At 39.3% G+C, this 22,264-nt stretch overlaps 3 protein-coding genes across 6 annotated transcripts in view; 2 read left to right on the plus strand and 1 right to left on the minus strand.

The window, feature by feature from the left end:
* LOC108012551 (heterogeneous nuclear ribonucleoprotein A1) overlaps positions 1–22,264 on the minus strand; it is a 128,138-nt gene that overhangs the window by 66,444 nt on the left and 39,430 nt on the right. The window lies entirely within an intron of this gene.
* Positions 14,775–15,652, plus strand: LOC108010915 (uncharacterized). Of its 2 annotated transcripts, XM_017075926.4 has the most exons (2): positions 14,775–15,369; positions 15,422–15,599. In XM_017075926.4, the coding sequence occupies exons 1-2, from the start codon at positions 14,818–14,820 to the stop codon at positions 15,464–15,466; spliced, it is 597 nt and encodes a 198-aa protein (XP_016931415.2). In that variant the 5' UTR covers positions 14,775–14,817; the 3' UTR covers positions 15,467–15,599. The 2 variants fall into 2 exon arrangements, with proteins under 2 accessions (XP_016931415.2, XP_016931407.2); XM_017075918.4 differs by having other exon boundaries at positions 14,775–15,652.
* On the plus strand, positions 18,413–21,145 carry LOC108008153 (uncharacterized). Of its 3 annotated transcripts, none has more exons than XM_017071953.3 (3): positions 18,413–18,532; positions 18,586–19,913; positions 20,061–21,145. In XM_017071953.3, exons 1-3 carry the CDS (start codon positions 18,527–18,529, stop codon positions 20,353–20,355), a joined length of 1,629 nt encoding a protein of 542 aa, XP_016927442.2. In that variant the 5' UTR covers positions 18,413–18,526; the 3' UTR covers positions 20,356–21,145. The 3 variants fall into 3 exon arrangements, with proteins under 3 accessions (XP_016927442.2, XP_036668668.2, XP_016927434.2); XM_036812773.3 differs by having other exon boundaries at positions 19,972–20,251; XM_017071945.3 differs by having other exon boundaries at positions 18,586–21,144.

Raw genomic sequence — 22,264 nt, forward strand, 5'->3', positions numbered from 1 at the left:
CAGAAATATGTGGGCTTTTTTATGGCTACGAGTGTGTGTGGGGCTACGATATGGCTGGAGCAACAGCAAAAGAAAAGCAACAGCGGTAGCAGTAGCAATAATTACAACCGTCGGCACACAAAAGACTTCAACACAAATACACACTGGCAGGCATATGTATGGACAAAAAGTGGAAACATTACGCATACGCCCCGCTGCACGTCTGAACCGCTGCTGCTGCTGCTGCAGCTTCTTCCACGGCGACTGCTCCTGTTGTTGTTGCCCAAACAAAGGCCCCAGCGCACAGAGATAAAGAGAAAGCAAACCCCGTTTCCAACTCGTTTTGGACAATACGTCTGCGAGGAGAAAGCGGAGAAAGCCGGAGAAATGGGCGGGGAGATGCCTCTGCGTGGCACGGATAAAAGCTTATTTACAAAGATTGTGTTAATGCAGCTCGCGGCTATGCAGCACGGACTTTAGTGGCGTCATTTCGGAGTCTCCCTGCGCAGTTTTTCCATTTTCCCTGCTGCAGACACCGACTGCGAGATGGTGGAAAAAATATCCCGATAACAAAGCAACTGGATAAAATATGGACAAAAGCGGGGGTAGAGTTACCCGACTTCATCCAACGATTTAAACGATCGGAAAGCAATTTATTTATTAAACATCCATTTCATAATTAAAACATAATGGATTTTTATAATTAATATATAGTAGATTCTGATGGAAACTACATTAATATGACTTTATTTATATACATTTCGAGTGTGTACTTTATTATTATTTAGGGGAACAGGTACACCCCAAATAAAAATTAACAAAATATATATCAATATCAATTTAAAGATTCCTAAAAATAAAATATAAGTATTATTTAATGAAATAATATTAAAGTGAAATTTTCTAGTTCTTAACATTTACTATGTCTTATTATTTTCATAACCTCCCCAGATAGTTATCAACTCCCAGTGATTCCTTGAAGAAAGGTATAACTATACCATATATCTGGTGTATCTGTATTACATCCTCCATTACACCATTTCCGCTTCTTGTGCAATCCCTCACCAACTGTTGGCTGCCGCTTGCATTGTGCGTATAAATTATGCACGAGCAGCAAGGAATCCATAGACGAAATCTGATTTTCCTGAAATTTGCATTTGCACCTAGGCAAAAATGCGAGATGCGGAACCAAACCAAAGTCGTAGGGCGTCAACGAATCACGTTCCACCAGAGACAAACCCAGAACCAGAACCAGAACCAGTCGTGATATAGTGGGCCGAGGACCAGGGACACACCTATACCTATTCCATACCTATTCCATACCGATCCCATACCCCTCCACCCGTGGAGATGCCTAAGCTTAAGTGCCATTAGGCACTAGCACCAAAGGCTTTCCCCGATCCCCCGGTCGGTTTCGGTTCCAAACCTCTGCCTCGGGGCGTGCTACAAATGTACATAATGCATATTTAAAGAGTTGGCTGGCAAGTGCCAGAAATCGAATATTTTAACCGGGACTTCTGTGGGGCTCTCGGTAGGCAGCGTTAGTATGTAGCAGCAATTGCCTGCAGCAGGGGAATCTCCCATTGGGATGCGAAAACCTGGCACTTACGGGCAAATGGCGACGTTTCCCTCTCTCGTCCATCGCTCCCAGTTCGTTGGATTCTCAGCATTAAGTTGAAGGTGGCAAATACTCTAAGAGATTTAAGATAGTCGTCCAGTAAGTTGGTGTAGATGGAACATCCACTCGAAGCAAAACTGCCCAACAAGTTATGAAGGTATAAATTGATAGGAAATATACACCTAATGATAAAAGAGGAGGATCTATAGCTGAAACAAAATGTTGTTGTGATCTTTTTAAGCCGCTCCATTCAAAGTTTGACCCAACAAATTATGATGGATTCAAAGTACGATTCGAAATGTTTTGTTTTGGTGATGCTTTGGTATATAAAATTTTAAGAAACAAAGAAACTGTGAGTCATTTTTACATCAGGCGCTGAGCTTTGTATATATTTTTTATAAGTTTGCCCTTGAACTCGAGACTTCAAAATCCCTCCAAACCAGAAAATACACCACCCAGGCACCAAAGAACTCTAAAAAAATTGTTTTTAATAAGATATAATAAAGGTAAATATCCGAAAAGCCTACTGGATAGCTTTACACAATATTCAAATCAAGTTGTTTTCTGAAACAAATCTTAATATATACAAACTAAATACAAGTAAATCTATTTTAGTAAAGTTTTCTAAGTTTGGTGGCGAGATTTGGCTAGCAGGTAATACTTTGATATACGTTATTATATATCGTTATAAACTGGATAAGTTCTATATGACAGAGTGGGCACTCTCCCATAACTTTCTTTATCTCTTAAAAATACAAACGATGATGGAAAATACATTTCGATTATTTCACTTAACTCATTTGTCATTTCGCAATCAACAGTTAAGGAAAACGCATCACGGCGGGGAAATAAAATCAAAGAAAATGTTGCATTGTTCTTTCAGATTGTCGTTTCTGCTGTCCGGACCATCTTTCTTTCGCCGTCCTCTGATGATGTTCGTGCTCGTGTTCGACATGAAAGTCGCATGGGAAAAAATAATATCCAACGGCCATAAGTTGGCCATAAATTCACACAGATATATGTAGAGTAAACCGCTCGCAGTACTAACTTCTTTCCTGCCTTCTTTTTTCATGGGCCTGCCACTTGAGTAATTAAATTCAGCATGGGCGAAAAAAGAGGGCGGCTGCGGCGGCCAATGGGCGTGGCATTAACTCTTTTGTGGCTTGACATTTTTGCGGTTAAATGAATTTAAAACGCGCAGTGCAGCGCACAACTTCACAGGTGCCAAATGACAACAACAAATTGCCCGATTGCCTTCGCTTCTGGCCAAAAGTGTCCTTTCGTCCTTTCCGCTCCTGTCGATGAGGATGTCGACATATGGAAATGCTGATGGATGCATTTTGGGCGCGGCCGGGAATGCGACTCGAATCCGCTGCCCATTGATATGCAAATTGAAAAGACAACTGAAACAACATAACGAGCAGAGACACACGGAAGCGGAAATGCATTTGTGGATGTGTACGATCGAATATTACAAGGCCCTCGGGCTATACGGGTTTTGAAAGTTCCGAAGCTTTATATAGGATGTATTTTCTTGTACTCTTGAGATAGAAAAATAGGTTTGGTATATTAACAAATATAGTATTCAGATAGGCAGGGAATATAAAATTCCTTTTAGGGTTGAAGCTCCTCCCCACCTTTCCTGCATTTTTTTATAGAACATTTTTTCCGTTCACGTAACCAACATTCGGCTTCCTCTGATGAACTTAAACTGACACGACTGGCATTTAATTTTCGCTGTCTACAGCAACGTTCACGTTGCTCTGCCTATTTTAATGTAATTTATTTGCAGTTGTAATTGTTGTCGCGGAAAAAAGTTAAAATGAAAATAAAAATCGTTTAAAATCGTATGCAAATTGTTTCTTTAATTGAATCATTTAAGGGCAGCGACAGTTTTTAACGGCCGCATTTGACATTTAACATTTATTTTCAATAACTTGCGCTTATCGCAGGGATATAATTAAAATAGGACCATAATAATCCCACTAAAAATAAGAAATAAATATGTGAATTATTAAGTACGAGATTATGGATTATTAAAGTTAACCTCCATAAAATTTAATAAAAAGGTTGAGATGAGTTAGTTATTTTAAGGTGATGAGCTAAAAATATTTTTACACTGCTTGCAAGCCAAGAAGGATTAACCGACAATCTTTTGCTCAGTTAAGGCCCCCCACAATAACCCCGTATTTTCTACCTTGCCAGCCCTTTTAATTTTCGCCAAGCAAAGAAATATAAAAAAAGTCTCTCTTTTTACTACTCCAACCTGTACAGACTAAAAACATAGAAAAGTAAACTAAAAAGCTTTCCGTCGTCAACTTCCTAGGCAAGTTGCATTTCTGCATGATAAATGCGGTTTTTGATGTGTCCATGTGAGATGCAAAGGATTTGCTGACAATGTGTGTGCAAATTGTGTGCTGCTTTTAGGGAGTGACAAAACAAAACGCGAAATGCTTCATTTGTTGGAAAAACAGGAAAAGGACTTACTTGACTTGAAATCCAACAACCTAAATAGAAAGTTTGTTCAACTCCCTTCTCAGCCTTTAATGCTTAGGCGTGTTAGGTCTGTAAGCCTCCACTTAATTGGAATTACATTATTAGGAACAAGAATTTCTTTGGGACACCATTCTCTTTTAATTAAAGATTTCGATTATCAATAAAATAATTACGGATACAGGGAACTTTTAAACAAAATTTTATGTTTTTCAGTTCACATAAGAGTGATTAAAGTTCGATTCGTTTTTTATAAATACCTCAACACCCTTAAACATTTTTTAGAAGGTACCTGGCAAGCATAATCAACACCTCTGTTCTTGGCACTTGGCCCAAATTTCCTAGCCGAAAATTAGCACTTAGTGTCTTACAGATTAAACGCAAACTAGGATTGTTGCCAATTGTGTTGCCAAGTGTGTAAGCACGATTAACTTTGACATTGTTTTCTGCTATGATCTACACATTACTTCTTGACTTATTCAATGTTAAGCACCATAATAAAGCCAAGAATTTATCAATATTTATGTATACGATTAAAATTATTCTTATCATCAGCATTTTTTTACCTTAATTCGAATATTTTAAATTAGTATCATTGTAAATAACATATTCTTAAGGGTCTCAAATATTTTCAAGTGATGAATTCAATATGTTTTGAATTTGGAATTCAATAACCAGATATTTGTTTTTACTACTCCATTTCTTATTAGTTTCTGTTTATCATACCAAACTTGTACTTGATACAAAATATCAAATGTCAAATATATATAGTGATATTGTAAACTGGATACCTAAAATTCATCAATGATTCAAAATATTTCGTACTGAAAATCGAGAAACACTTTCCCCTGGCTAAGGGATCAAACTATCTTTTTGCCTGATGTGTAGAGGATATCTTAGATTTGTCCTTTTTCCTTTTTTGGATTCGCGCCGTTGGCGTGTCTCATATTGCCTCGTGGAACATGTGAGGAGAAACTCATTCGCGTAGTACCAATTATCGTGATACTAGGGCAGTTGGTGCTGCTGGTTGGGGATGCGGATTCGTTTCACTGTTTGCTGCAGTTGCCTCCGGGGGTCCTTGTTCTTGTTGTGATTGGGATTGTCACGGCAACTGCGATGGACACACCATCTCCATCACACACTCACTGGGGCTATATGAGAATGGTATGGCGATATGGCGATATGACGATATCGCTGCTCGACAAAATCAGAAGCCCCGCCACCAAAACGTTCGCATACGTGGCTCTGGCTTTTCCGATGTATCCGATGCTCCTACTTCCCGTTTTTCTCTGTTTTCACTGCTTGTACATCCTACGTGATGTTAGAATTTCACTTTTGTTACAACGCGCTGCCAGACAATTGCAACATATTGTTGCGCTTCCTTCGGCGTCTCCCCTTCATTTATGGAAGTGTTTTCCACGTTGTTTTCCTTCGCTGCTTTTTCCGATTTTCCGGTCCTGTTTTGTTCTATATTTTGATGTGCTTGTTGACAGTGGTCGAAGGGAATTGAAACAAAGCAGAGGATGTGTGGGATATGAAATAAGCTGTTATGCTCTTAATTGGAAACCTAATGGGGAAAATTGCAAGAGATATAATCACATGTAAGATACTTAAACTGTTCAGGATCTTGATGTTAATTTAATTTTCCTAATTTTAAAATGCAAAATTTTAATTAAATATTTTTTTACTTTTAAAATGCTTCCCACTTTGTGTCAGACGATTAAGTTGTATCCATAAACTTCTTTGACAAAGTACACCTTTAAGGTGCAATTTCTTTAACATATAAAACTGTATTTAAGCCATATCGAAACCAATTTTCTAAGATTTTACTTGCTTCCGCTGCACATGCTCAACGGCAGGGCTTAAAAGCCCCTATTCGTGCTTGGGAATTCATTTAAAATTTATTAAAAATAAATTCCTCGTCTGGCATTTTCTGCTTCCTGGTTTTCTATCTATCACTCACTAATCTGTCACGTAAATTCGTAACGTTTTCTTGATGAAAATGAGAATGATGAACCAGCATTTATATTTATTTATTCTGCCCACAAAGTATATATATATCCATTTTGTGATGTAAAGCAAAAACCGAAAAATAAAGTCTACAGAGGCCAAACAAAGCGGAGGCAGGCAAAAGAGAATCAATTTAATTTTACAATATCCGCTTTATACCTGAAAGCGACGACGTGACCAATTTACTCAAGTAACAAATAGTCCTGTGTTATTTATATTGTAGCGAAATCAACATTCCTTCTGTGGTTTTCTGCGCAGAGACAAACATAATAATACCGAGCATCTGTGTCCTTCTGGTAATAGGCGTTTAGGAATAATTAAGTCATAATTTGATTTCCTTTTTATACCCGTTACTCGTAGAGTAAAAGGGTATACTAGATTCGTCGGAAAGTATGTAACAGGCAGAAGGAAGCGTTTCCGACCCCATAAAGTATATATATTCTTGATCAGGATCACTAGCCGAGTCGATCTAGCCATGTCCGTCTGTCCGTCTGTCCGTCTGTCCGTCTGACCGTCTGTCCGTCTGTCCGTCTGTCTGTCCGTCCGGATGAACGCTGAGATCTCGGAAACTATGAGAGCTAGGCTATTGAGATTTGGCGTACAAATTCCTGAGCTTCTTACGCAGCGCAAGTTTGTTTCAGTAGACTGCCACGCCCACTCTAACGCCCACAAACCGCCCAAAACTGTAACTCCTACAGTTTTGATGCTAGATAGAAAATTTTAACTGATATGTATTGTTCTCATCAATACCTATCGATTGACCTAAAAAAAAGTTTGCCACGCCCACTTAAACGCCCACAAACCGCGAAAACCTGTGACGCCCACAATTTGCATGCTAGATAAAAAATTTTAACTGAAATGTATTGGTGTCGTCAATACCTATCGATTGATCCAAAAATAATTTTGCCACGCCCACTCTAACGCCCATAACGCTTAAATCTGTCTACCGCCGGTAGGTGGCGCATTTTAATTTCGCTTTGCTGCTTGCATATCTCCATTTCCCTTTGAGTAACGGGTATCTGATAGTCGAGGTACTCGACTATAGCGTTCTTCCTTGTTTTTATGTCCTTTTCGGTTTTGTAGGTACTTCATTTAATGGGCCTGTCCAAGAAAAAAGTGTGCAGGTAATAAAAAAAGTTTTTTTTTTCGAGTTCTGGGGAAGACGCACAATTTCATGCATTTACAAAGCTAAAAAATTCATTAATTGCCTTAAAAAAATTTTAATTTCAGTTAAAATAAAGGACTTTTTAATATATTTTTATTGTTGTTAATATTTTAGACCATCAATGCACATAAGTCTGTGTAAATTGTAGATACGTGGGTTTTTGTATACCCACGTTGAGACGTCTAGACAGTCTGACTTTTTGTGCGACGAGTGAAACGAAAGTAAAAAAAAAACAATAAGTACATTTTGCCTAGCAAAAAATCGAATATTTTCTTGTGTTTTCTGCAGAGAGGCACAAGAAATCTAAAGTCATTGTTTTCATAAATCCTGAAGAAATCAATGACTTAAAAAGAGAACAAGATGTGACTAAGAAAAATGTCCATATCCACTTCAACTGTCTGTTTTTTGCGAAACATTTTCTCTGGGATAAGAAGTAAATTCTGAAGTGTGATTGTACGAGTAAGCAGGGCAAAATGAGAAAAACAGAAAGACATTTTTCAGACAGCAACATTTGGCACACACTCCTCAAAAGTCCCTTTCCTCCGGCTCAATTAACACGCATCCAGGAGGACACTTTCCTTCTTTTGTCTGTTCCATCGTCTAATCAGCGCCTTTGTTGGCACTTTCACTTGCATTGCTCCTTTCTGTTTTGGGGATCAGTGGGATGCACTCTGCCAAAGGCAATTTCAATGACTCTTCACAGCACATCGCCGGCAAAGGTGAAATTGCAGACCCATTTAGGGGTTGTTAGCCCCCTTTCACTTCCACAGACCCTTTTTTTGCCTATTTTGCACCTTCTGCTCGTGACTCGAGCTCGCTGCTGCCAGGGAGACATTGTCAAAAATTCATAATTGAACACTTTCAGCCATCGACGGAGATGATAGAACGGGAATATGCATGAGGGTACTACGTATGTACATGGATGTGCGGGGTGGCAAGTGCTTTCGCCTAAGAGCAGTTGGCCAACTGAATATCTTCGTCGTTAATAATTCAAGAGCTTTTAATGCCATGAATATTCATCAAATTTCGAGCATGATTTGATTTTATTGCGTATTTTCTATGACGTGGCAAAAATCACCCCCATTTTTGGGAAGGGGTTAACCACCATACTTGCCACAGGGCACAAAAGGCTAGAGTAGGTTAATATAAACAGCGGTTAAAAGTATCTATAGCGCTTAGGGCCTACTTTTCAGTACAATATATTTAGAATGCTTCAAGCAGTTGATTTTTAATAGGCTTCATAAATTGTAACTTCGAATTATTTAAAAAAGAAATATATCTATAGATAGATATGTATATAAAACTCGAGTTACTATACGCGACTTTGCCACGAGTCATATATTTAGGTCAAGATCTAATTCCTCAATGTCGATTAAAATATTTAGGTTCATCAATATATATTGCCCTGTCACACATAATTAACAAAATGTCTTATTGTTACATATAGTTTCATGGTGACTTGCAATGAAAGTTGTTGAAAAAAAATATTGTTTTAGAAATTTAAGACTGATATTTGATTATGTTAAAATGGTATTTAATATATAGTACTTATTTTAATGAATATGTATTTTTTCCGTTCCATAAAATAAAAGCCGGAGCCATGGTCACACAGCCACGATGCAAAAGTAAAACAAAATCTAGGTCAGACAAACCGAAAAACATTTCTGGAATACAATCAAGTTTCAATGGGTGTAAAGAGGACAACCCATACCCATGTACCGGTTTTTATGGCCACACGTGGCTGTCTGTTTTGTCGTCAACCTGGCCAACAATGTAAGCCCCTATTCGAATATGCCCGTCCCCCTTCCAAAGCATTTTTATTTCAAAAGTTTCCATTTTGGCGCATCGTAAATTTGGTCGAAAATGCACCATAAAATATATTGATAGATGCGTTTATCGAGTGTGGGTGTTTTTGGGTGCCCCCACACCTTCATCGATTTTCTGAGTATCCAGATCGCGATAAACAGAATAAAAAAGTGAACCCCTTAACCTCATTCGCGGCTAATCACTCTGATTACTTTGACTGTTCGGTTCAGGCCCATTAAATGGCTATTTGCTTATCAATGCCGTGTCAACCTATTGGACACAGCCCACTCCCATGGCCTGTGGCCCTTGACACTCACTCATCAATTGCTGCCCCGCCAGTTGTTTGACTTGACAATCTCAAATCATTTTGGTCTTGGAACCTAAGGCCAGCCAGGCACGAACTACGTGAGACAAGTCTAAATGTTCGTCAAATCAAATGAAATCAAATGATTTGCCGTGCAGCTGATTTATGTTTAATTTATAGAGCATACTCCAAGGGGCAAGGCCTGACCGGCATGCAAATAAATTTCCAGCAGACCCAATCCAATGAAGACATAAACTCAAACTGACACAGAGCGACGCGACACACGAGGCCCCAACGTCACTGAGAATATGTCTGGGAAAATGAGAGCCAAATGGGGGTAAAAGAGCGCCGATTCAGCCATAATAGACAAGCAGCTGAATGCGGAGAGCCGGGAAATGTTGACCAAGTTTGTGCTTGCGGTAGGCCAGGGAAACTCGGCTGCCAACGAAGCCCAAAAGTGGAGCAACAGCCAGGACAACTGGGCTAAAAGCCGGCTACAGGACTCTTTAGGACTCGCAGTATAAGAGAGCGAAATATATATTCGAAGAGAGCCAGCAATTGGTAAAAAAGGTATAAATTTATAGCACTAACGATTTGACTTGTATATGGAGGTATTTCGATTAATATTTTATTATAACCAAAATTTTCTTTTCAAAGAAGATTGTTGTTAAAACTATGTCCACAAAAAAACTAAACAATTATTTACCTTTAGTAAATTTTTACGTTTTGAAATATTTTATGTTTTCAGGAAAGTGTAAAAATATTAAAATATTTTATGATTAACTTTACTAATGCAATCTATAAGATAAGATGAGTTTCTAGAACTTAGAAAATATATATCTCTTTTATCTACATAAAATCTATTTTACATTCTACATCTAACCAACATTTATATTCAGGAACAATTTTATGAGTTGAGAAACCATATGAAACACAGAAACTGTTTAGTAAGATAATTGTTTATTTTTCAAAATTCTAAAATAAATATTAACTTGTCAATCAGGCTGTATTTGCAAATCTAGTGTGTTCTCTTTTTCTGACTATTCCCAAAGCAATTCAAAAATTAAAAAAGGGAAATTCTACGGACCTGGTGCGAGTATCTGCACCACACCCAAGCAGCATCCATTTCAAATAAAATGCAAGAGTCGATGGCTGCGATGATTGGGAGGGGAAATGTGGGGTGCAGCAAATCAACAGTGCCAAATTCAATTGCAAATAGTGGAACACATTGTTCTCGTGTCTCACTGTTTCGTTGACAAGTTTTTAGTTTTTATTATTTTTCGCCTCGCTTCGATGGAAGATTGGTGGAAAGCAAGAGTGGGGTTTCGTTGGGTGGGTAGAACCTAGAGGAGCTCCGTCGACACTGTGGGAATTTATTGAAAATGCTTCGATTTATGTTTAGTGCGATATTTGCATTTTGGCTGACGAACGGAACGGCGACAAATGCAGCAGAAATATGTTTTCAGCTATAAATGTGTTAGCGGAGGGCGAGGAAAATTCGAGGATTCGACAAGTGGGGGATGTCGGGAAATAAATAGAAGGGAGGCAGGGGATGTGGCAATGGGAATACGATTGGTGGCGATGACAGCAAAGATAGAACCTTGAGCTTACTATTTCCAAAATAATATTTGGGTTAAGGATGCGCCTGAATCAGGTTGTTAAAGGGTTGTATTTAGGTTAGCCGACGAACACAGGTGAAAATGTATTTGATATGTTTGAATGTGACTCAGTCCTAGCACCTTAATAAAGAATTGTTCTTGAAAATCCCTATAAAAGGGTATTTGTATCCCATTTAACAGTCCGAAAAAAGGAAACGTAGGAGCAGCCTCCATAAAAAGCAATTCGACTTTGCGGCTTTTAGGACTGATTGTAAGAGATGCCGCAAACAAATGAAGTTGTCACCAGTGGTTTCATACATATAGGCAGACCGCGAAAAGCCGCAAACGGAAAATTGAGCTGGTGAGTGAAAAAAAAAAACACAAAAATAGAGAAAGGACCTGCAGGCGCAGTCCAACTAACGAATAGTCTTTAATCTTCTTAAGTGAGAGTGCCCAGCTGCTCTGCCAGTGGACGACTGTCATCAGGACTGAATGTGAGTTGGTAATAAACCAGGCCAAGGAGCCAACCAGCCAAGGAGCTTTCAGATCCTCCTTTTCTGGCATTTTTATGTCCTTCCATTTCCTTCTATCTCCCTATAACATCCCGGCTTTGGATGGTAGAGCCAGCTTATTTCTTCCATTGTCTAAGGCGAATTTAAGGCATTTGATTGATTACCAGAAGTTTGGAAAATTAACCGGATTTCCATTTGGGAATCATTACAGTTTTGTTTTGTTTTCCTATCTAATTTTATTGGTATTGTTTTCTGACAGGAAATTAGTCAGTCAATACACCTACTCATTTGCTGATTCTGACATGCTCTCTTCCTATGAAGTTTCATTTTGTGTAGAGATGCCTTATCTTATTATAATACTGGTTTCTACTTCTTTGGTTACAAAAAGGATTACATACATATATGGAAACTTATATTTAGAAAATTGCAATTATCGCAGTTTTGACTTAGATGTTCTTCAATTCGTTTCAGCAGCTTGTATTAATTTATCAGTATAATTTATCAATCATTCTGCTGACTCCTTGTACAAAAGAGGGGTTAGTTCTGATCAACGCGAGTTCTATAGTACCTTACCTATCCGACTTTCCCTTTTCCTGATTTCTGTTTCGTCTCAAATAGCACTCGTTTTTGCATGAGGAGAGGGCAGTGAATGTAATTACTTTAATGCGACCATTTGCCGCTTTAGTTGCTGCTGCTTTGGCCGAGATAAAGATAAACTTTTGCAATTACAAGAGGCGAGAGTAAACGAAGCAGAATCAAGAAATCGGTTGGGGGAATGAAGTCGCAACCCGATAGCATCGAATCGAGTTTACTCTTAGTGCGTTTCCCATTGGCATTGGCTAATTAGCTGAAACACCTCCTTCGGCTTTTCCTTTTCCTTAGCCCTAACTTAAAGAGCCAACCGGACTTAAATTATGCCCACTTAAATGAACTCAAAAGTGAGACGACTTTAAAAAGTTCTTGCCAACTTGCAAGCGTTGAAATTTCCTCTGCTAACATATGCAAAGCGTAGAAAAAATCTGGAAAAATGCTTCGACTTAGGTGGGTCCGCCTAAGAGAACTTTTGATGACTTTTTGAAAGTTTTACGCTTCACCAGAAGTAAAACGCAAATTACACGGACCAGTATTACTCATGGCCCACAATAACAAGGGCCAGAGCATCAGCATCCGGAAGGAGCTACAGAAAAAGATATAAAGTTGGGACCCTCGCTGGCCCACCTCGTCATAACTTGATGGTCGAGACTCCGGGACTTTTGACCCCCAACAAGTGAGTGCAACAAATGAGCCAAAATTGCGACTAATTGGACCACAGCTTTGAGTGGCTCTGAAAGTAATGGGTCAATACGTGGGATTAAACTGGAGTACTTAAATACCAAGTGGCCCAAAATAAACTTGAGGAAACTTAAATTTTTAGCTGAGTTAAGAAGAGTAGGTGAGTAGTTAGCAAACATTTTTATTTTAAATATATAAAGTGTAATAAAAGAAATTTTAATATTGCCAGTCAAGTGGATTTAGCTGTGCATTGATTTTTAGTTTTATAACATTTATTTTCATTTACTTTTCATACAGACTTTCCAAGGGTAAAAAATGTTAGTAAAATTCCCCGTTAATGAACTGAAACTCAGATATACGTTCTTTGATTCAATATTCCACCGCGGGTCTAAGCCGCAGTCGGAAAAACCAACCGGTATACAGAAGATAAACCCCCACCGCAGAGTCACATGCAAAAATTCGTGGGCATTTCGCTGTTTTTTCTAGCTGCTCCGGCTTCTGCTGCCGCTGACCAACCAAACATTTTGTTTGTGCAAAAATTTTGTGTGATTTCCCCACGGAAATTGATGATGGTGTTTGCTGAGTCGCAAACGTGTTGGCGGAGTTAAGCGGGATGAGTTTGCGGGCCAGAACAGAGCCGTCCCATCGCTGGGCCCACCTACGGTGAATTTGTCATTTCCAGTTCTAAACGTGCGGACAAACACTGAATCAGTCGTGCCCGAGGGCCACAGGATGAGGGGATTCGGGGATGTGGGGCTTGGGAATCGGGATTCGCAGAAGGCCGGCCGCCCAGCCATGAGATGGAGATGGGACACGGAAGCCCCAGTCGGGCTGTGCCTGCTCCATGCCGTTTCGGTGTGCGAGGGTCCTAGAGATGATGGCGTGCTTCGAGTTCGATGAGTTAGGACTTGTATATGATCTCAGAGACCTTTTCGATTTAAAGATAATAATATAAAGACTATAAAGATAGGATAGGATAGACAATAAGAAATAAATAATATTCTAAGGATTATTATTGTTATTCATCCTATTAATGAAATTAAAAATACTTTTAACGTTTAACGAAAATCAAGACTGAATATTTAACAAATACCTTTTCTAAGATCGCTTTATTTAAGATAGAATACTAAACAAGTACATTTTAAAGATCACCTCTATCACCTCTGGTATTTTTGGAATTTTTAAGGTCACGATCCGATCGCCGCCCAATTTAATCGTGAGTCCTGCTCATATTTGGCCTTTTTGCTGGCCTGGCTGTCAGCAGCCCTGCCAAAGGACTGCAGTCAGGACTCAGCTCGAGGACGAGGACGAGAGCGAGGACAAGAGCACAGTGCGTGTCGCTTTAACAAACCGGAAGTTACATGCGATGTAATGAAAAAGGACAGGGCGGAAGTCGCAGTGGGTCTCCGGCTCCCCATTTCACCAGGGGTGGCGACTGGCGAGTGGCGAGGGGGCCCGGTTCGGAATCAGGACCACGGACTACGGCCCTATCCGAATGAGTTTGCTTTAACGCTGCTGGTATTTATAGACAATTGGTTCGTGATTGTTGACAGCGCTCAGCGTCACGCTGAACTCTCCACGGGCCCAGCCATCGAACGTCGCCCATCGACCAGCGACCATATACCATCTCGACCACTCGAATCGAATTGACTCGGCAGGACTCGATTCTGCACTGGCAATTTTTTGCATGCCCCATAAAAATAGTTCGAAATATGGTTGGCTGTGGGCAGAAGCGAGTCGGAATCAGAATCGGAATCAGATGAGTGGGTTTAAGTGAATGGGTGTGCACTGCAGGCAGGAAATAGCGGGCTGTTTCCCATTTAGGCAATTGAGTTAGGCCCCACAGCCCAGGGCTAAATCAGAGAAATCTGCCAAGGATTTTGGCTAAAAATATACATTTTACATGGAAGGCAACCTTTTAAAAATCGAGTGGGAATATAGGTATTATTACTATTTTCGCATAGTACACATAGATAGATCCAAGAAAAAAATGTCACTTAAAATCATCAATTGATTTAGATTGTTGTGTGGTAAAATTTTCGTATTGCCTTGCCCAAATTATGTCGGAAACAAATGAGAAAAGTGCGAATAGTTCGCTGGTTAACACTGTGCTAAAGGAGGTAGATTCGCTTCTGGATATTAGCAGCAGTTCCTTAGACGCCAGTTCCCCGTCAACATGTTCAGAACTAAAGCAAATTGTGACAAAGGCCTTGGAAGAAATTCAAGCAGTTCCTCACTGTGGCAACCTCAATGTAAATGAAATATTGGAAGCGGCTCTGCCTAAAATTAGAAGCGAATTGTTGGGCTGTGATACGGTCTACAAGGAAGTTCAAAATATCAAAAAATTACTAGAATCATATGTTCAGCAAGTGAAAGCAGTAGATCAGGACATAGCTGAGATATTTTTGGACTTGCACAACATATATAGGAGGCTCGAAAAAATCGATGTCAGTGGAAGGAAGTTGAGCAGCCCAAAAAAAGCTAAGTTATTGAAGCATGTCAAAGAGTCTGAGGAGTTACTGAACCGTTCAAGGCATTATCTATCGAACGATCCTAAGGAGATGAGTGCCATGCTTGTAGGTCCGCCCAAGGAACCTCCATCGATTTCTAAGGTACGTGGTCGTTTATCAGAATCAAAAAACACAAATAACGATCGGTATCAAGGGGGACAAATCCCATTTGGACCCCCCTACGAAAGGAAGTATCTGAAGCCTCACAAGAAAAATATCGAGAAGTTTGTCTTTCTCACCAACATGGTAACGTTCAAGAAATCGGACTACTCCCTTAATCTCAATCGCTTCAAGACATATTTCGGAGAGGCCAAGCGGGTACTAAATCTTGATTGTAATTAAAAAGTATTTTATTGTAATAATATTTTGAATAAAAGCTGTACACCACTACCTATTTTATAAATATTTTGAAAAATAAGCTAAACACCACTACATATCTTAGGCAAACAATAATACTTATAATGATAATAAGGTGTAAGAAAAATGAGTGCGTCTTGTGCAATTTGTGAATACCTATCCAGAAGTAAGCACTTAGACATTATCCTGATTACCTCACTTAACTGGGAATAAACTGCCGACCTTTCCATTTATTTTTTTTCAATTGCTGGTTTCACTTGCCCCCAATTTCTTTGTTATTTTTCTGTTTGTTCCCTCAATGGCTTTGTAAACAAGGCAAAGTGCAAATTTATGTGGTAAACCACTTGAAATCGAACATTTTTGCCATCAGAGGAGATGCCCTGAATGCAAAGCTTTGATTGTTGCTTAAAATGTATCTTGAACTGTATCTGTATCTCACTTTTTGCCCTCTCCCCATCAGAATCCGAATCTGAATCCAAATCTGAATCCGAGCCCGCAACTGTTGTGCAAATGTAAATGTTGGCAAAGTGGCAAGTCAGGTGGTTGAATGTTACTCTCTTCCATTCCATTAGCCTCAAGTTAAAGCTTTCGGCTAAGCTGATGATTGTTAAAGTAGGAATTTGCATTTGAATTCGGGTCTAAGGATTCCAAAGTGTGTGAAAATGTTGTTTAATATTTATTCTGCCCGCTTTAATTCCTGTACCCACCCGATTTGATATATAGAACTGGCTCCTTGTTATTGTTGGGGCGAAACGGGGTTAATTCGATTATCGTCAATCGGCGTGTGGTACTTCTTAATTGATTTGAGCAAACGCTGCAAACGAGATTAATTGATGAGTGGGGCAGACCAAAGCCCAAATGGGCAATGCCAAAGCCCCAATCTGAACGGACAATTCAAATTGGGTCTATGCCCATTCAGAGCTCCATCCTAAATTTTGTTGTCTTTTTTGCTGCAGCAGGTTGTGTGCACTCAAAATAATAGAGAACAGTAGAGCGCAAATACGACAAAGGGACAAAACGCAAGCTGAAAACTGAAAACTGAATACTTGGGAGGAGGATTCAGGGATTCAAGGATCCTAGGATCCCAGGATCTCTGACTGCTGCAGCCTGTGTAATGGCAGCGTTTACTCAATTTTAGTACGTAGTAAACGTATTTCTTTTATGGCCCCGTAGGTTATTTGTGCATCGCTCTGACTCGCTGGCACGGTCTACATTCTACATTCCGGGATGCCAGCGTACTCAGACAAACAATTCAGAAAAGATATATATCCCTGACACAATAAACGAAGTTCGTTTCCTGAGTGGCCATTTTACTGCGAGGCCTTTCAGTTGGAGTGCCCCCTATATCATCCCATCCAGCCATCTAGCCATCCAGCTACTCAACCCCTATCTTGGGGCCAGAACTAAGCAAATATTCGCACACAAATATGATGAAGTATCGGGGGAATGGGCGTTTGGATGTTTGTATTCCTGCTTCTGGTTTGCTTTTAATTGCTTTCAAGTAAACAGTATGCCCCTTGGTAAATGGGAACATAAATATAATTGCCAGGTTGGCTCGCATTGCTTTAAAATTTCCACTCTCGAGGCCATATGTGCCAGAGTCAAACATTTGCCTGTCCAGCTTTGCTTCCTTGGAAATTCTGGGTTGTTCTATTTGGCTCTGTTTGGCACTGCCGAAGGTGTTGTTTAATTTAATTCCATGATTTGACAGATTACATATTTGCCACTCTGATTATTGTGGTCGCTGCTGTTGCTGGGCCTTTGATTTGACCATTAAACTGTTTAACACAATTAACCGGAAACTAAACTAAGCAGAATTAAATAGGACAAACATCAATCAAAGAGAAAATACTATAGTTGTTGTTTATGATTTTGATTAATAAGTCTATTTTTATCCACCAATAAATATAACTACATACGAAGTTGAGGTTAGTTTCGTATGAGTAAACATATTATTGTAAGCATTTAAATCACTGCATTTTATTTAAAGAATTAATATGTATTTGTGGCATGATTAAGTGGATATTACTTATAGTTCTCCTAAAATGCAAAGGCTTAGAATTTCGTTTTACTATTTGCTACCACCAATTTAACCAAAACATAAATGGATAAGAAGTAGAGGTTAGCTTCCATTGAATAAACATTTAAACCACTGCATTATATAAGATGAATTAAAATGTATTTGTGGTATTATTATGTGCATATAATGCAAATCACTTATGTTGCATTGTGTTATTTACATAGCTGCCAACCCGCAGTGTGAATGATTTTTTTGCATAGCAAGTTTTTTGTTGTGGAATCGACTTTTAAAGGGGGTTGGGTTGGTCAAGTGCCAGCTGCATTAGGCCATAAATTTGCCAAAAAGTAAACAGTAAACATTTTATTGTTGCTCTCCGCCGCCCCCAACCCGCCAGCCATCCGACTGATTTAAATAATTATTTAACATTTTACATTGTTTAGCTCGCGTTTTCCGTGTCGAAATGCGGGTGTGCCCGATGCAGAGGGGCGGCCTTTGTTTGTTGTAAAGATTTGCACGATTTGCATTTGTGCCAAAACGATTCATGAATGATTCATGTGCGCCAGACCAGAAGCAGATGTCGACAATACTCATCCCACTTCGATTTATGCATCGGGCACGTGCCAACTGTTTGGCGGCGATGACGGTGGAGCTTTAAAAGGATTCCGAATGTCGGCAAAGAGGTAGCAGGAATGTGAAATTTTTAAATCAATTTAAAGGGACTGGATTTATAATTTAAATTGCGAATGTTCAAACATACATTTCGGAAAACACCATATACAAAGTAGGCTTTCTTTAAACTTTATCTTTGTGTCAGCAGTCACTACAGTCAGTAGCTTTTTCTCTCACTAGTCACATAACTAATACCCATAAAACATTGAGAAAATGCCGGTGAGCTTCATATATTTTTTTTTTATTCACATTAACTTATTTTTTATAACCAGTTAATAGCCAAACAGTCCTTGAAGAAATGGGAAGAGGGAAAGGTTCGGTTACAACAGAAACCATCTTGTAAAGTAAGACATGGCCTCCGTCGGAGGTCTTCCCTCATAATCGTAAGTCAGAAGATGAAGAAGGGTCGGAAAAATAAGCCAATCGAGGAGGACAAAACGACCTGGTTGAGTGCCAATGGTCAGACTATAGCCGTAGAGAAGAAACACATCGTGAATTTTGGAATGGATATGAACAATTTTTTTAAAACAAAGACATGCGAAAGTGATCAGTGTCCTGAAGATAGAAGCTCATTGGAAACCATAGCTTCGGATATGATGAATGTATATGAGGTTCAGCCTACTACACCTAATCTAGGCAAAGAGAAATCCCCCATGAAAAGGATAAACAAATTTAACCTTCTCATGAATCCAAAACTTGTAAATCCCATTGGCAAACGCGTTTTGGAGATTGCCAAGAACTCTCCACGACAACGCAAAGAATATTATAAAGGGAGGGTTGAGAAGCACAATTGCGGAAAAAAGTCAAACAAATCTTGTCTTAAAACCACAAAAAAATCTTTTACAAAAAAGCTAGCTGCAAAGCGAGAATATGATGATGTTACTCTATGTGAATCCGAAAACGTGACACCTAGAAATGATATCACCTCTGATCCAGAAAATAATGAGATGGACTGCATGGCAGATGGGTTAAGCTCAGAAAATGAATCGGCGAATTCTTTGTCAGACGAAGCTTATTTTCAAGAGAAAGAGAAGATCACCTTAGATGACTTCATCTTAGACTATGAGTATAGATATAACTTTAGCTTAAATTTGGGAAGTGAAGGATCCATTTCATCGGAAGAAGAAACCATTCCAGAAAATAATGAGATGGACTGCATGGCGAATGGGTTAAGCTCAGAAAATGATTCGGCGAATTCATTGTCAGAGGAAGCTTATTTTCAAGAGAAAGAGATCACCTTAGATGACTTTATCTTAGACTATGACTATAGATATAACTTTAGCTTAAATTTGGGAAACGAAGGATCCATTTCATCGGAAGAAGAAACCATTCCATCGGTAGGAGAAACCAAGCCGAAAGATTTTGTTTTAGAAAATGAAGAGGAAGAAATAAAGGAAATACCGAACTGCACTTCGCCCGGGAAAGGGTTGGAAAGGCCGAATGAGACCCCAATTAAGGAAAATTCTAAGCCCCCCTCAGATATTAAACTCAAAGCTAAAGTCAATACTAATCGCCAACCGTTGGGACGCCCTGGTAATGTAGCCGTTGTAAATCCTACTGTAGCTCAACGTAAACCTCGTGTGATGCGACCAGGACAGAGGTTAGTTACTCCTGTTACCAGTGACAATGGAGATAATAATGTTTATCCCACACTCCAGTGGGTCATTGACCCGCCAACAGGCGATCCCGCTACTTCTTGGGAAGTGCACTTACATGACTTCATTTATCCAACGCCCTCTTATTTCAGAAGACTCACGACGGATTTATTGGACGCCTCGATGGAAGATGAATTAAGTCGAAAAAAGAAAAAACATAATAAGCGGATAAGCAGGTTTTGCCGCCAGAGGGTACTTGAAAAGCTTAATATTCCCAGAGAAAGAAAACCGTTTCCTTCGACATTGACAACGTACCTAATTAACATTTGTTTTTCAATACTTTTCACGGCTCTTTTGTTTTACGTATATTATAAGACTTATATTGGGCGACCTGTACCTCGGACGCTTTGGCAGAACGTTTTGCTTACTTTTGGAATAACCATATAAACGTTTTCCAAATTTATAAGTGTAAAAATGAAAAAAAAAATCGTATATGCATTGGCTTGAAGACTGTTTATATTTTAGAATTTAATTTTTAGTAAATTGACCTTTAAAGATGCGGAAATTATTATGTTTTGAGGATATTCTGAACACAAAACGGAGCTGGCTGACAGCAAATAGTTGCTCATATCATTTCTCATTTATCAAATGAGGTTCGAAAACCTTTTGTGGCCTCGTCATGGAATGCAAGTGTCTCAGAAACAAGTCATTTAAATATTTAGTACCCAGTCGATTACCCCTGCCTACTCCTTTCCTAAAATACCCGATTTGAGATGAAGATGGAGATGGCAGGAACAACAGCCTGCCTGACAGGCAATCGCGCCAGTGAACGTTAGCAAATGCAAATTTAATGGTCTATGAAAAAGGTAGCCGGGCAAATGCTTTTAACCACATCCGCTGCTATTAGTTCACCGTCGGAACCGAAAGAACCGTCGGATCCGTCGGAAAACCGTTGCTAAACAACAAGAGCGACGGATAACAATGGAAAATGACGCCAGTGGAAATGCGAAAATCAATGCGCATTAGTGGATGGTGTTGTTTCATCTTAGTCTGCTGGAGAATTGGCAATATCCCCAGCTAACCCTCGCTTAAATTTTACATTAGGCAAGTGGATGTGAGAATCACAGACCACAGCAAAAGCTAGCAGTCGATTGAACATTGAAATCTGAATATCTGATGTCGCAAACTTTTACATTTAGAGAGCTCATTTCATTTGAAATAAAATATATAGGGGTTTTTATGATGAGTACTAATCAAAAGTTTAATTTTTATCGAATAATTAATGTAGTTTTCTTCATTCAGATACAAGTGTTTTCAGAAAAATCTCAAAACTCTTTGAAAACGTTGGCTTGGGAATCTGTAAAATTATTTGAAATCAAACTGTACGATGAACATTTTTTTAGTTGCGTGACTGAATTAGAATTGCATTTCGATTTTTTAAATATTTTTTTAAGTTATTCTTTTTGTATCATCATCAGAGTGTTAGGACTGTTAGGTCAAAATAGGGTAGGTATGTAGATGCTATGCATTTTTTGGATCTTCGATAGCAAACGCGTTGCTGTCAACCACTTTCCGAGTAATACCTTCAAAGCTAATCCTTCGCAATGGTTTTGTTCAGCGCTTAGACCTCAAAGAAGGCCCATAGATGTGTTTATAACCGACATTTGCGGTAATTGTTCTGCTTATTCCCGCACAGATCGGCGAACTGACAACTGCCAACGACCGCAGTCAAATATGAGCAATGGCCCGGATCGCATGGGATTGGATCTTACGCCCCTAAAAACAAATGCTGACTGTGCGGAGGACCCTCGTTCGTCAAATGCAATCCGCAGGGGGATTTGGGTGTGCGAGTGTGGGGCTTTTTCTTTTGGCATTTCCTGCCGTGTCCTGCCACTCGTGCATGCAATCCAAAACACATAGATACAAGCACTCACACACTCACAGCGGCCAGGACAACCACACACGCACACACAAGCAATGCATTCAAGCGCAAATTAAGCTTGACAAGCAAAAATTAAACTGTATATATGTGTATCTGTTTGGCAGGGTGTATTCCTGCTACTCGTATCTGGCAGATACATTCGGTTCTCGATGTGTGTTGTTCGCTTCTCCATGCTTGTTGGGCAAAATATAATTTCTTCATGTTCAGTTCATTAAACAGAGCAAACCAACTTGGAAAAGCACTTACCATGAATAGATTTTAAGGGGCCCCGACTGCGATACAGTTGACGGAAAGCCAGCACAGGCGACACAAATAGAAAATAGGAATGGCAATAGCAATAGAAATAGAAATAGCAATGGTCCCCCATTTCAAATAAATATGCAAATCGCAAAATGGAACGGGACAAATGAATTT

The sequence above is a fragment of the Drosophila suzukii genome, chromosome 2L (genome assembly GCF_043229965.1).
Source record: "Drosophila suzukii chromosome 2L, CBGP_Dsuzu_IsoJpt1.0, whole genome shotgun sequence".
Lineage (NCBI taxonomy): Eukaryota > Metazoa > Arthropoda > Insecta > Diptera > Drosophilidae > Drosophila > Drosophila suzukii.

Excerpts from the sequence above, each read along its gene's own strand:
- LOC108010915 (XM_017075918.4), top strand. The coding sequence starts at position 14,818 with ATGTCGGAAACAAATGAGAAAAGTGCGAATAGTTCGCTGGTTAACACT.